This window comes from Phaenicophaeus curvirostris, chromosome 8 (genome assembly GCF_032191515.1).
Source record: "Phaenicophaeus curvirostris isolate KB17595 chromosome 8, BPBGC_Pcur_1.0, whole genome shotgun sequence".
In the NCBI taxonomy this organism is placed as follows: Eukaryota; Metazoa; Chordata; class Aves; order Cuculiformes; family Cuculidae; genus Phaenicophaeus; species Phaenicophaeus curvirostris.
Window position 1 is genome coordinate 6,280,169 of NC_091399.1, and position 15,433 is coordinate 6,295,601.

The 15,433-nt window shown below is 36.2% G+C and overlaps 1 protein-coding gene across 1 annotated transcript in view; it reads right to left on the minus strand.

Annotated features, from left to right (window-relative positions):
• The window catches only part of COL11A1 (collagen type XI alpha 1 chain), a 151,442-nt gene that overhangs the window by 91,363 nt on the left and 44,646 nt on the right, over positions 1-15,433 (minus strand). The window contains exons 6-15 of the mRNA XM_069862238.1: positions 13,827-13,943; positions 13,409-13,555; positions 13,124-13,219; positions 10,690-10,935; positions 8,091-8,153; positions 6,534-6,575; positions 6,117-6,179; positions 3,278-3,352; positions 846-929; positions 526-582 (exon numbers count right to left, since the gene is read on the minus strand). Of these exons, the coding sequence (XP_069718339.1) occupies positions 526-582; positions 846-929; positions 3,278-3,352; positions 6,117-6,179; positions 6,534-6,575; positions 8,091-8,153; positions 10,690-10,935; positions 13,124-13,219; positions 13,409-13,555; positions 13,827-13,943 (990 nt within the window). The remainder of the gene's footprint in view (positions 1-525; positions 583-845; positions 930-3,277; positions 3,353-6,116; positions 6,180-6,533; positions 6,576-8,090; positions 8,154-10,689; positions 10,936-13,123; positions 13,220-13,408; positions 13,556-13,826; positions 13,944-15,433) is intronic.

Genomic DNA, 15,433 nt, shown 5'->3' on the forward strand with positions numbered 1-15,433 from the left:
GCAAATACAAAGTTTTTTTAACATCCATGGGGTCACTTTCCACATCATTTAGTATTAGCAGTCAAGTCAAATTCAGGACTGAAATAGGAAAAAACATTCTGTATGGCTTTTAATTGCTTATGGGAATGCCTCATAAGAACTTTCCAGATTCAGCTTAAATAGTCAGCCAAGGTCATTCTGCTCACTCTTGCTTTACTATCTCCTTCTGTAGAGTTTCATGTTTACCACAACCAATTTTGTTAATATTATTACAGATATGACTAACTGTAGATGCATATGTAATTATTTATGTAAAGCTATCCACTAGTTTTGTAAGTCTACCAGTATGCTCTAAATAAACACCCCCAAATCCACATTAAAAACTAATTTACTATTCAAGTTGAATTGTAGAACTTGAATAAGAATACTTGCTATGTCCTTAATTCTATCAATTCCTTTTCAAGTAAAATAAGCACAAAAACAGAGGTGTAGGAGTAACTTCTGTTACTGTCTTCTTAAACCTGTGCCACTGTTTCATTTACATACCACAGGACCTGGTCTTCCAGTGAGTCCCATAGGACCAGGTGGACCTCTCATAGCAATCTGAGAAAAGAAGCAGAATGAAACAACAGGTATCAAGAAAAAGCTGCCAACCAACATATGAATTCTACAATAACATAATCTCATAATGCATTAGCAAACAGCACCCCTATCATTGACACAGTTGTCAATAAGGATAATTACTGTGATGAGATGATGCTTAGAGTTCTTTAATTCATATCCTGAATGATATAAAATGGAAAAAAAAATTTTTAAGCTATACCCTTGTGGCAGTTTTTTTGGGTTTGCAGGCTCCTTTTGCTCACCCGAGCTTGTTGAAGAATAGCTTGTGCTTGAGCTTCCTGGGCTGAGATTGTCGGGCCCTTCTCACCATCTCCACCAAAGCGGAACTGCAAGTATCGAAACAAGAAAAGGATTCGGAATTTATCAAATTTAAACTATACTTGTTATATGGTGCAACTGTGTAAACTGCTTCAAAGACACAAGTCTTGGTCTTAACTTCTTTCCACTAGTTTCAGAAGACTGCCGCACCGGGTCCAGCATGAATATTGCAGAAAAATGCAATCTAATTTAAAGGCAGACTTCAATTTTAAAAATATCTGGTATCTAAAATGAAACAGTTTTGTGTCATTTCTGACAATTAAAAATAAATTACAGATTAAAATTCAAGTGCTCATTCCTGTTCTCCTGTACTGTTATCACTCATGAGACTGCCAGGAGAACCTTTGCAGTGTTCCTGAGACACTAAACTGCAACCAGAAGCGTGGCTTTCCAAGGGTAAGGCATAGGCACACTGGACATCAGGGACATGATGTCCACAACAGTTTTTCCAGTCTGTCTATGCTGAGATTTGGCACAGTAACTGAGGTCTTTCTCCTGCACTCATATTATTATCACAATGAAAGGATTTTTTTGGAAAGTGATGAAAAAATTATTGCTTTAAAGCTCCACAAATAAGCACTTGACTTTTTCTAAAATGGGAACTACCAAGCTTTCTATCATTTAAAAAGAGGCCAGGTGGTTTGTAGTGATCCATACAACGTTCAGTTGACAACATTTTCAAAGTATTTTTTCAAGCAAAAATGTCCAGATTTGTTGCCTTGCACTCATTGAAAAGGTGAACCCATTCTGATGAATTCAAGTCCCACATACCATAGAATCATAGAATAACCAGGTTGGAAGAGACCCACAAGATCATCGAGTCCAACCATTCCTATCAAACACTAAACCATGCCCCTCAGCACCCCATCCACCCGTGCCTTAAACACCTCCATGGAAGGTGACTCAACCACCTCCCTGGGCAGCCTCTGCCAGTGCCCAATGACCCTTTCTGTGAAGAATTTTTTCCTAATGTTCACCTAAACCTCCCCTGGCAGAGCTTGAGACCATTTCCTCTTGTCCCCTGTCACTTGGGAGAAGAGGCCAGCACCCTCCTCTCCAAATGTGACATATGACAATGAAGAGCCAAACATCCCACAAAAGGTGTCTCCTATCCCTTTTGTTAATTGGTGTCTTGGATGTATCTCTGTGCCAAGACAATCTGCCACTGCTAGACTCAATTCCACCTGTTTACTCCTTTATACTAGGATGACTTTCAAGATAATAAGCAGGTCATCTGTTACAAAAGGATAGTGGCTTCTCAATGGGGTTTATAAATGTGGAAAAGTCTAGATGCTCATTAAATTGCAAGGCTGGTTAAATATTTGTCCAAGCTTACTACCTTTAATGGAGCAAACTGATAAATTTTCTTCCAGCAGCACAGCGATTACATATGAAGAATGATTTGGGAATAATTCCCCTGAGGAACAGTGCAATTTTCCATCAACCAATTATTGCTAAACAAATATTTTTGTTATAGAGTCAGCTGTGATAACAGAACTTGGTGCAAGCACTAGGTCAAAAGTATTAGCTTATTTTAATAATCTTCCACTGATCTTTTCATAAATAGAAAAAAAAACTTTACAAAATCATCCTTTCCTCATTGATACTGATTGGAGTCCTGCCTCTTGTATCAGAACTACACCAACTACAGCTCCGAGTCATTTTACTTACTCTGCTTTACTCATCAAAGAGGCTGCCCCTTCATTTACAGTTGGTTTGTCATTTCTCTGGGATGGGAGTACTCACCAGATCTTTCACACACACTCATACATTCAGGAATAGTGAATTCCATGCACATAGTACTTTTCATACCACAAAGCTGCAAGATACTTCAACAGTTTTATGCTTGTTCCTCCACCTGCTAAAACAGATGGTGTTTTGCTTTGACTCCAGTGGGAGCAGAGCTGGCTATGTGCATAAATTTCTATTCAAAGGATACACTGACTTTTCAAAGAGGACACTGAAGTCCAATTTTAAGCCTGGAACACTTAAAATTCTCCATGTCAAGGAGACTTGAAAGCACACATGCCTGCTGGGAGTACGCTCCCTTTGTGCAACAGCAAACTCCTTGTTTAGGACATATAGTAGCAAATAACAGCTACTGTTGAAAATATAAAGAGGATTTCAGTGAGTGTAATACTGGTTCCAATCTGGCAGCCATACAGGAGATAAAGCATGTTTTGTTGGAGAAAAAAGGTACCATAAGATTCTGAAATGCTTAAGCCATACAAGAAAATCTGTATCATCTCTCCTTCCAAAGACAAAATCAGATGAAAAAAGAAAACACCTATAAATTTCTTGAAACACAGTTCCTCTTTTTGGAGGCTGGCTACCCTGTAATCATAATACAACTTACCGGCAACATTAACATGGTACCTGGGGGACCTGCCAAACCATCAGCACCAGGGAGACCAGGGCGACCAGGCGGACCCTAAGAGAATAAAGGATGAGAGAAAAAGCAATAACCACAAAAAATAGTTATATAAGACAAACCTTTTGAGTCACTCACACACACACTTGGACTCATAATAACATATTTGGAGTTTTAATATTCTTTTTGCAGCTGATTTGGGAATGTTTTTCATTATTGGTGAGGTAATTAAAGAACCAAATTTGGAAAGACATGCAGCAATAGTGAAGAGCATCATTCTCTTTAAGTATTTTACTTGCAAATTACATGGAGTACGAAGTACCTAATTACAGATGCTCTGCTCCTGATTTCATAGGTTGGGCTCAGCTAAGAATTGCATGGTGTTCCAGTGTTTGTTCTATTTGACACAGAGAACATTGCTATTCTCTTTAAAGACTTTTAGTAGGCTTGATTCTCAAAGACCACGTAAGTCCTGCAGCTTTGACTTGAAATTCATTTTTTTCTGAAATCTATTTCTCCCTGACAGTTTAAAAAAGAGCTAATTTTTTTCTGTAAGCTGGAGTTGAAGAAATGTGCCCATGTGCATACATGATGCTCATGATTACTGATCCAACATGCTGCATAGGTAAATATTGCTGTTGTGGTGGTAGTTAGATTTACAACTGCACTTTTCTTTCCAGCAATTTGAATGCTGCATTTTTACTAGCTGAAGCTGTCAAGAGCAGGAAGGACCTGCATCAGGAGCGCTCATTTGCTTGCTGCATGACTGCCAAAGTACTCATTCACCAGAGTGACTCTCTGCAGGGTTGCAGTGACAGATCAACAAACATCAAATTGTCTTAACTCGTTCATTCTGATGCTCAGGCATTGAATAAAACAACGGGAAAGCTGATCAAAAAAAATCTGGTATTTTTTTTCCCTCTTCAAGAATTAAGATTGGTAGCCAGTAACAGTCTGTCTGAGCTATATTTTCCAAAAAGCCTGAAGCATCTAAAAAAAAAACCAACATATAATAACACCACCATGGATAAATCTGAAATTGAGAATTGTTACTAATGCAGACCTAACATCCTCAATAAAATGTTGTAATTGTGAAAAAGAACCATTATATATCCAGGCAATTTTGAGTTAAGATTAAAATACAGAAAAATAATTAAAATGCACTTGCATTACGCTGAGAACCTTCACTCTGACCTGCAGTGACTTTATGCTATATGATTATGAGTCTTTGTGAAGATTAGAACTGAAAGATTAGATGAGAATATGAAAATTAGATTACTGAAGATCAGTAGATTAGGTTAGTTTTTCACTTTCTTCTTCCATTGCATCATTTTATGTAAGTGAAACTCATCCCTACAGTAAATAAAAGTGGAACCATTCATTTCCCAGCTGTCTTATATCCATTATTAGGATTAGGATGATACAACAATTTAGTACAAAAGCTGAAGCACCACAGACAACTACAAAAAGTGGTGGATTTCTCAACTAACTCTTCTGTAGTTTTGTGCTTGAACAACACTCTCAATTATTCTAGGTATCAATGTGGGCTTTTAAAAATTCAGCAATGAGCTTTTCTCGAGTGGTAATTTTCTCGGAGTGATACTTTTCTAAATTTTTTACCTAAGATGAAAAGTAGTCAGAAGAGTTATAGCAAGAGCTAGAGCCTTATACACTGATTGTAAGTAAAAAAACCATACCTGTCTACATATGTTTAAAATTTAAAGTAAGACAGGTTATTTCATTAGAATGGAATCTGACAGCAGAATCTGGTTGCAGAAAACTGTATTGGTCTCATGAGTTTGGTAGCTCATTTCTACAATTATTTGTGTATTGTGTCCTTTTTCATACAAGACATGAAGTCTGATCCATGACAGACACATCAATTGTTCAGTCAAGTATTTCCTTATGATGAATTCATTAAGAAGTTAGTTAAAAAGCAGATATTATCAGTAGTTATTCCACTACAATGTGTTAAAACTCCCATTCTGTAAATTTAAATTCCAAAATATCCTGTTTAGTAAATCTACAGGAAAGAAGCATTGAGAAAGTGTGCATGCTGAGTTACTATCAAGGTGAAGCATTGTTAGAATTTTAACATTATCTCATTATTCTGTGAAATAACAGTATCTTCTCAGTATCTTGCACACACAACTACAGCATGAAAAAGTGACATCCTTCAGTAAATTTAGGGAAGATTTTTTTGTAGCATATTTCCTCAAATAAATATATTTAGGCTGTTTTAAAATTGTGTTAGTTGTGGCAGTAGGAAAAAGGCTTGTGAGAACATGTATGACTAAAATAATAGTTTAAATTTCAATTATGGGGTTCCTATGAAGCATGTTATTCAATATGGCAAATAAATTCTGCCTAAATATTGATATATTATCCATGACTTTCAGTATTTGCATGCGTATTTTGATTCTGCAAGAGCTTGTTTTTTCTCTGTAACTCTACATGTATTTCTCTGTATCTCACATGTTACAGCTGAGGTCATACTAATTTTTTTTAAAACTCATTCAAACACATATGAAATGTTTATACCTATTGCTCTGTTATATTTTAAAATAATTCCCATCAAAACAGAGAAATATAGACAAATAGGAACTTTTTTTCCCCTGTATTTACAGTACATATTCCTACCACTAAGCAAATATTTGTTCAGACTCTCAGTTGACTTGCTCAGCTGAGTAAATCAGCCTCAGTTCCACTGAAGTTTCTTAACCTATGTGTATTTATTTTATACCAGAATCTAACCCACTTAGTCTTGCAGCAAACAGTGCAAGAAATACCATGAATACCCAGGATAATCAGTATGTTCACTTACCCTTTCACCAGGGTCACCTGGAGGACCAACCGGACCTTGTAGACCTGGGGGACCAGTAAGACCCTATAGAAGATGAATAACATTATTGTGTTGAATGACAAGTTGCAGCACTTGTGAACTATTTTCTTCTCTGGAAAGTTACGTTGAACAGAGATTTGGATAAAATAATTCATAAAGTGGCATACTCTTACTTCTTACAAAGATTTACAGTCAACTTTCAAAGGTTTAATTTCCACATACACTAAGATAGTAGCATGCTGTCACTGAAAACATTGGAGATGACCCTTTTTACTTCCTTCAAAAAATACTAAGTCACTTAGAAACTCTGATAAGATTATTATTAAGCTAACTTATGAATGCCAGAGAACAGTCGGTAAATCAAACACAATAAAAGAAAATACTGATTCATCTACTTACAGCAGGTCCTCTCGGTCCTGGTGGTCCTTCAATGAGCATACCCTAGGGGAGATAAGAAAAAAGACATTAAATTGGTTATGGATTGGATAAAAATATAAACCACCTTTTTTGCTGAACTACTAAAGTTAGTATTGCTTAGTGTTTTGACAAACCTTTCTGGGGCTGTCTCCACAGTTACAATAACTGGAATCTGAGTTGTGTGGCTTTGAGAAAGACTTCTAGGCTGGAGGGATCTCATAGCACTTGATTTAAAATAACTTTTTTTTCTTAAATGATGTTAAAAAACTTTGATATAAATAACTGGCTATTTCTATGTTGTAGGTCTTATTGTCCTAGCTCCTTTTTTTTGAGAGTGTATGCTAGTCTTAATTCCAGGTCACCGCAAGACTTACGAGTATATGATTCCCACTTGTACTGGGCTTTCCACAGGAAGGAGGACTGGACAAACAAGCTTGACACCATCTGTAGCGAACTCCAGCGAAGCCAGAGATTGGCACTGGATACTTCTTCAGTGTTATGGATGTAAACTAGATGTATCTTGCCATGGTTTAAAAAACCCATACACTTTATGTGTTAACACACTCTGAGCTTCTTCACAGATCATGACTGAAGGGTCAAAATCTCGACTAGTAACTTGTTCATTATTGTAGTCCTTTAACTTTGGTGGTCAGTAACTTAACTAAATGCTAATCCTGGGACAGGAATATAGAATTAAAAGGGAGCTTCTGGATCACAGAATCCAGACCTTTGATATTTAGGCAACAATGACACATCACAGTATTTTACCAGGCTTCAGCTTATGCTTCTTTTGTTCCTTGATATTTCTGTGCCTAACTTTCTATGAAATTAAAATCAGATTAAACTTTAAATTCTCTTTGTGCCAAATATATATTTGAAAGCAGACCCTGAAAAATCTAGAAGAGTAAAACACACTGGCACTCATATTTTTTAAAATTCAATTACATTTTAGTTTCTGTCAAACATAATGCTATAGTACAACTTGGTCATAGTGTAAAAAACAATTAGTTACTATACTACTATTAAAGATGAGAAAAATTCTGTAAGCTACTGATCCATTACTGTGCTTACAACAGAACTGCAATCTCCAAAGAAATTACTTAATTAAACTTTTAGCAATTTGATGACACCAGGGCAGGTTAAACATGTAAGCATTTATTTAACCTCTCACAGGGACCTTCTTGACCTTGTTGAAACCTGTAGTTGCAGCATTACCTGTGCCTAAGCTGGAAGCTATCTCTGTAGGTCTGTGCAAGCTATAGTTACTAAATAGCCTCAAGTGCTCTTTTTCTCTGCAGAAGAAGATTCTCCTTGTTTTAAAGAACATGTAATTCGTCCTTTGTATAACTGAAAGAGAAAGCTAAACAGGCTACTGTCTGTTATCACTTTTACAGTGTTTATGCTGCAGATGATTGTTTCCGAGATCACAGATAAAGTTACGCTCATACTATCATGAACAACATGCTTTGATAATGATGCATCAACACTGTGCATACATTATATAGAGCTAAAGAGAAACTCATCCACATCTGTACTTACAGGTTCAATCACAGCTGGTTCTCCCTTTTGGCCTTTTTCTCCATAAGCCCCATGTCCAGTCACCTGGCCAGTAAAAACAGCCCACAAAATGAAAGTAAGTAGAAGGTCTAAGAACCTGGTACAATAAGAACTGCAGCAACTGTAACTGAAAGCTAAAGCTGGAATTGATCTGTGCTATGAAAAATACATTAGCAGAACAAACCATATCAATCAAAAAATATTTAATACATGAGAAATGGAAACGGAAAAACTGCACGCATACTTTTCAAATTATTGGATATTGTATTGATTTGTAGTTTTATGGTGAGATACAACAGTTCATACCCCATGGTTGGCATTAGGACTAAGGACTTAAAATCAAAAAATTCTGTGCGCAAGGCACAAAGTTCTTTCTTTTCTTCTTTGAACACACAAATTCTTGGCAACTAACAATGATTCTTCATGGCTTTCTGAGTTAAGCCAGTCTAAACTAAGCTGGAAAGAAAGATCCCTTGGTCCCAAGTGGACAGTTACCTTCAAGTTCCTAATTTCATTCATTAGGCAGCCACAAAATGTAAATTAGTTAAAGAAGAGTCTGTGACTTCGTGGCATGAATGGGAAAGGAGTTACGTGGCATTGGAAATATTAAATAATATATCGTGGATAGCCAGTTATGCCTCCTAACTACATGAATTCGCATGAACTTCAAAACTCTTTTAGTGTCATCTCTATGGGAAGTTCTGAGTTCACGATTAAGATAATCTAAGTTACCTTAGAAGTACCTAAAAAAATAGACAAATAACACTGCTATTGTCAAAAACCAGACAAGTTTTCAACAAAGAAATTGACACATATTTTTCTTCAGAAGAACCTCTCTTGATTGCTAACATATCCACTGCAAACTAGAAATTAAAATCAGCCCTGATCCGGTTTTTTTTTCTAAATTTCAGTAGAGTGATTCCACATTTACCCTAAAACTGATTGGAATTTGAAAATGTTAAGGAAAATGTTACAGAATTTCAATATGAAATGTTTTGGAAAGGAAAAACAGATATAGATTAATGGTTTGTGCATTTATTACTGATTTATAAAAGCACAGATCTTACAGGAAACAATAAAATAGTTTATAAAAATCAAGTAGGAAGGGGTAGAGATGACCATGGTTTATTATGCATGTGAACGTTAGTTGTAAAAATGACATCAGGTCTCCATTTTTTAAAATAGTGCCCCTTTTTTGAGTTTCCAGGTACTAAGCACCTTTCTTCTTCCCTTTTTAATCAAAGGCATAACTCTATTTCTTCTAAATACATCCATGTGTCAAAGGAAAATGGTATGATATGTCTGGTTCAGCAGATAAGAGTTGTAATACAGCTAGCACAGGTCAGAGCCTGAGCTCTGATTCAAGCTTCCTGACTCCTTCCTTCAGTTTTGTAACAAGGCATTTTAAGTTGAAATTTACACCAGTGGATAGAGCCTACACAATCATTTGCTTAATGCAGGCAGAAATGGTGCCTCATGGGTGCTTTGTTTTGTAGATAATCTGACCTTTTCAGTGTCATTCTGCCACAGTGTCCCCATCTGCGCTAGAAGTGAAATAGTAAGCTTGTATCACCTTGCGTAGATAAGGATCCTTAAAAAATACAATGACCCCAAGAGGGTTTAAAAAGGAGTGATAAATGAAAGAGAAGCATGGGTTTCAGGGTTGGCAGAGAAAAGCAGCCTCTCACCATTTGCTGTTATTTCTTGGATCCTTTCTAAACTGAAGTTTTGAGTTTGTGAGGAGAAAAAAAAAGGTAAGGCCAAGCAAATTCTGCAAACAAAATTCTCCTTTCCCCCTATATTCAGGGCCTTCTCAATTAAAAATCCAAGTGGGACTTAATTTTGCTTCTAGTCTTAAGTCATATTAGGCAGGTTTTTTTCAGCTTTCACAATTGGGTAAACTTGTAAAAGAGGATCTTGGCACAACTAAAAGAAAATTAAAGCTTTGCTGTTAAGCCTGTGATTAAGTCAGAGGGAAAGAGAGAGCTGTAAAAGACACAAAAAAGAGCATGATTCACAGGATCCACCATGTCATCCTATCTTCCTTTATATATACTGAGCTGTTAAATCACTCCTGCCACGTTATAAACCTGTCACCATTGACAAAGCTTATTTTCATGAAAGCATTCAGACTTTCACCTTCCCACTCATGAATTTTCTCCTTGGAAAGCAGCAGAAGTCATAAGATTCTAGACACTTCTTAGGATAATCACATAAGAATACTAATTACAGTACTTGTATCTGCACTAGAATTTACATTGTTTCCAGCTTTAGCTCTAGTTTAGAAATATCTTTAAAACTGCACATGCTCTCATTTATTTTTGGAATTCCACCTCTTCCTTCCCTTCCCTCCCATCTTCAACCCTCCCTTACTCCCTTCAGCAAAAGAGACAAACCCCCTGCATTTAGTAAAAATAAAAATTCCAAGATTACTAAGAAGACAGGCTTGATCCAAAGCCTATCAAAAGTGTGAATATACGTAATATGTACAAAGATATCTGGATCAGGCTCTGTACAGTTCTGAGGCTGTAAAAGAATCACTAAATTAAATAAATCTGTATTATTCCTTCAATTAACTTACGCTTGTTTCTGTGATATCAGTCTCTGCAGGAACACCTGGACCAAAGTCCTCATTAGTGGAATCAGTTGGTTTCTCTTCATATTCTTTATATTCATAAAAATCATATTCGCCTAAATCTCCATCTACCAGCAGATCAGATTCACTGGGGTCTACTCCTCTGTTTCCATATTCAGTTTCCTCAGTTTTTTTATCATAATCCTCTCCAGTTATGTATTCTTCAGCAAATACTTCTTCAACAGGATTTTGCTATTCATATCAGTAGCAAAGATTTGGGAACAGGAGGAATATGTAGGTTATTGTTAGTAAAGCAATGTAAGCATACGCTGATCCACCATGATGACTTGTCAAAAGAAGAAAGAACAGTAGAACTGCAGCATATTGTCTTTTAATTAGAGTCTGAAAGAATGGAAGTCTAGCCTTTCAGAGTAATTAAAAGATCTTTGTATAAGCAGTACAAAGAAGTAATGCTTTCATACGCTTTTCTTTTTATTTCCAACAACACTGAATTCAATATATCCAGTACACTATGTGTACTGCTTGCTTAATGTTACTTTAGTGCCAAATATAGCTAAATTCTCTGCTTGGTTTCACACTTACAAGCACTCATGAATGAACATATGCACCACAATGAAGAGTGAACAAATTCTGTAGACCTTTTCACAATAACAACGTACAGGAAGTACAAGCACCCTTTAGTTACACCCATTCTTCTTCATTATTTTGTACCTATAAATACTAATGCTGAGGTAAATGTTTCAACTTCTTTTCCAATGGCAATGATTTTGCAGTTAATTTATCATTCAAAAAGTCATGGTTTATGTCTGTCACAGCAATTTATATATTTCTTGGCCGAGTCAAATTCCACTTGCAAATTCAGATTAATTTTAACATTTCTGAAATCTAAGCTTTCTTCTTCAAGCTTGTAAACTGCCAAACCAAGCAACCAACTTACAAGCACCAAAGCAGTTTAGGAGAATGCTATATTTGAGATGTACAAAACCATTTGTGAAAAAAAGAGGATTGCTTTGTTCTGTTACAGAGGTCTTTTGAAAGGATAACTTCGAAACAAATCGAAGTTCATAGATCTCCAATATGAGATGGATATTACAGATGGTCAGACAAGTTAAACTAGTATAAACTTAAAAATATATTAAAAAGGTAATCAACATATAGAGTAATTAAAATATCTTGATCTCATCACATTGAAATACACTGCAATTAAAACAAAAGGACAGATTCTGATTTAACTAATCGTCTTATTCCATTAGCTACAGGACTAAGCCTTACAGCTAGAGTAAATGCACATCTGAACCAATTCTAAGCCAAATTTTGCCTTTATGCAGAACTGCTCTCACTAAGAAGAGCATTTAGTGTTTTGCATCTACCTCATTACATCTGTACTATAGTATAATCGGAGTATAATTACCCAAGAAACAGATTAAATATGCTTCTGAGAGCGTGTAAGAACTAAACATGACATTTAACACAAGAACAGTTTACAGTAGAATGACTAAAATATATTTTAATTCACCTTCACATTCCAAGGGACATAGGGGGAAACCCAAAATACAAATAGGGACTATTTCTCTTTTCAAATGTTTGGGGCAGTTGGGCTGTTTTGTACATCTTTTAAGCAACATATCTTCATTTTGAAAGGAAAATGTAAAAGAAAAATGAAAACAATATTCCTTATAATCAGCCATCATTTTTCTAAAACTAGCATTAATTAATATGCAGACATATTAATCAACACTGGCTTTAGGTGTAGTAATCTTAACATAATGTCTAGGCTTGTTGTTGTTGCTTTCTAAGAATGTGGTTTCTAACATAAGTCAAAATAGTAATTTTATTCTTTTTATAGTTTAAAATATAATGATTCATTTGAATATAAGCTCAGTGGAAAGCAAATAATTTGGTTTTGTTAGCTGAAGAACTATTAAAAAGAAATGATGGCTTCTGATTCAACTTCAGTATGCCGCTACGGTTGCAGCCATCCTTTGTCTTGTGTTAGGCTCTTTGTACCCTGCGTCCTAAGAGTTACAGGAAAAATTAGAGACTTTGCTTCCTCTGAGAACAGGAGGACTATGTTTAGTATTTAACCTCATTTATACTAGACATAGCTCCATTTGCATTCACACAGAATGCAACAACCCTGCATTCCCACAGCATATATCACTGAATCCTTTCCAGAATCATGAACTCTGCAGTTTAAGGATCCAGCAGATCTCTACAGAATTAATGGGAGTTCTGCCTAAGAAAATAGTAGGTTCGAATATTGGCTAAGAAAGCATAAAATCACATTAATTGCTGTTATAGCTATGTGTATTTACACAGACAGATGCTCGCGCTTTTAAAATGGATTTGTGCTTTTTTAATCACTGAAACCTGGTGGCCAATTATTTTTGTCAATCATGTTCTCAAGAGCCTTTATTACCTCATTTGCTTCAGTAGTTCTGGAGGGAGCTTCTGTCTGGGGCCCATAGTCATTCTCAGCTATGCTATACTCTTGAAATCCATCAATAACGTTTGCCTAGTATTAAAGAAAAAGTACATTATTAAAAAGTCCTGTAGGAAAAATTCAAGAGTTATCACTTTTTTTTGGGTTATGGTATTAGCCAGACATATTCATCTAGTGGGGTTAGGTATATTTTTTCTTATTATCAGAGATCTTCCAGTCTTGGCCTGGGAAAGATCTTGATTATTTCTTGGCTGCCTTTACCCCTAGTTTGCCTTTTGTTGCTTCTTGATAACTTTTCTTCTTCTTGGATGCATATTTTTCAGATTTTTTTGTTGTGGCCTTTTGGGGTTTGTCCTTTGAGCTAGTGGCCACTGTCCTCTTCTTCTTTTTGACCATGACTTTCTTCTTCTGCAAACGTTATGAAAGATGGAATGGGAAAACATAAATAAAATGAAAAGAAAATTGAGAAAGCATGAATGAAAGAAGGGTAACCAAACGTGAGACGAATGCTGTCAGCCGTGAGACCTCCCATCTCTAACTGAAAGCAAGTGTTGCAGTTACAGAGCAAAGAAATGAGTGAAAGGAAAACATTAAGCTTTCATACAGAAGACACAAACTGACAAACCATGTGGTAGGGGACAGCTGGACACCACACAACAAACAGATCAGATTCTGTTACCTCTGTTTGTGCTACTGTCTCTTCGAATAGTGAGGGTCCCTCTGTTACAGAATCAGTTTCTTTATAATCTGCATCCCCATACTCATAGTCATATTCGATAAAATCTTCTGGTGTGTACTACATTGCAAATGGAAAAATATCAGGCATTCCCATGTCAGTGGTAGCAAACTAGATTAGCTATATCAGAAAGCATCTTAACCTTTACTTAGAAGTAAAGCTTAAGAAAATTAAGGTAGTATGAACAATTCAACAGTTATTCATTTGTGGAGAAAATACAGTTTCTTTCAAAGCACAATACAAAAGCAATAAAAAAGTAAGTAGTAATGCCAGGAAAAAACTCTCTTTTATTGGACTGCACAGAAGAATCAACTGTAATTTGAATCACTACGAGCACCAACTATGACCTTTGTGAAACCATACACTCGTTTAATCTTTAAATAGCAAATAATGCCTCTTTTTACCTATACCCTGCCACCTGTGTTTTTTTTTCAAATGACTAGAAGAGCAGAGAGATGCCAATATCTGACACGAACAGGGTAAATAATTTCAGATATGAGAAAGAGGCCATAACTCACAAATAACCATTGTTATCCTCCTCTTGTTTTCTGAAGAGTTCTCAAAAACAGGGCAGCACCATGGTACACATTGCCTCAGCAATGCTTCGCTTTGTATAACTTCACTTAAAGGTCAGATCTTCAGCTGCTGTAAATTGCTCCATAGCTCTTTTATCTATAATAACTAGTATCAAATGAAGATTTGGCCCACAAAACTTTTACAAGAGATAATGGGTTTAGAATTGGCCTGTGTAAAGTGAGCACAACCTAGGGAGCCAGGAACTCCTGAGCTGTAATCTTGGCTGTGCCATGAAGATATTGGTCTAGATACTACGAGCACTCATCATGCCTGAAAAGAAAGGGCAGTGTTAAACTACCTTGCCACTCCTGTCACACTTAAAGCTACAGGAACTGTTTGGTTCTGCAAATTAAAGCAGTCTCATGGCCGCTATCAAGTCCCTTTATGTCCCCAGGAAGCCAAAGGAACATGAAATTATGGCTAGAATCTTGCAAAGTGTCCATTTTCCCTTGTTTAGGAAGGAATATTCTAATGTGCCTCATGTGAGTTAGCCACTCCTGAAATCTCCTCTCTCCTGTTACAAGTCACCACCATTGTCTGTAAAATGAACACAGTATGTTTGTTCCATTAGACAGCTAAGAGGGTTAGTACATTACACTTCCAAATGACTGAGGATTCACAGAAGCCATAAATAGCATCAGCATCAGAAAAAGATTGACATTTTAGAAGTTATAAATGAGATTAAAATAGATCTCTGTATTCCAAAACGAATTCTAGCATGCGCCCAAATTACCGGCTTAACTGGTTTCCCTGGAAAGGCCTTTTGATACAATTCTTGTACTTAAGATTTCAGTGCACAGAAAATATGGATAAGTTGATTTCCACAGGAAGTATGAGACTAACACTAAAAGGCCTTAATCACTTAAAAATCTCTTTACGTGGGTTTCTGCTACTTTGCTTCTGTGACTCCTCAGAGTCCTACTCTGGCCAACAACTTTTCCTAAAAGGAGATACTTTTTTTAAGAAGCCAGATG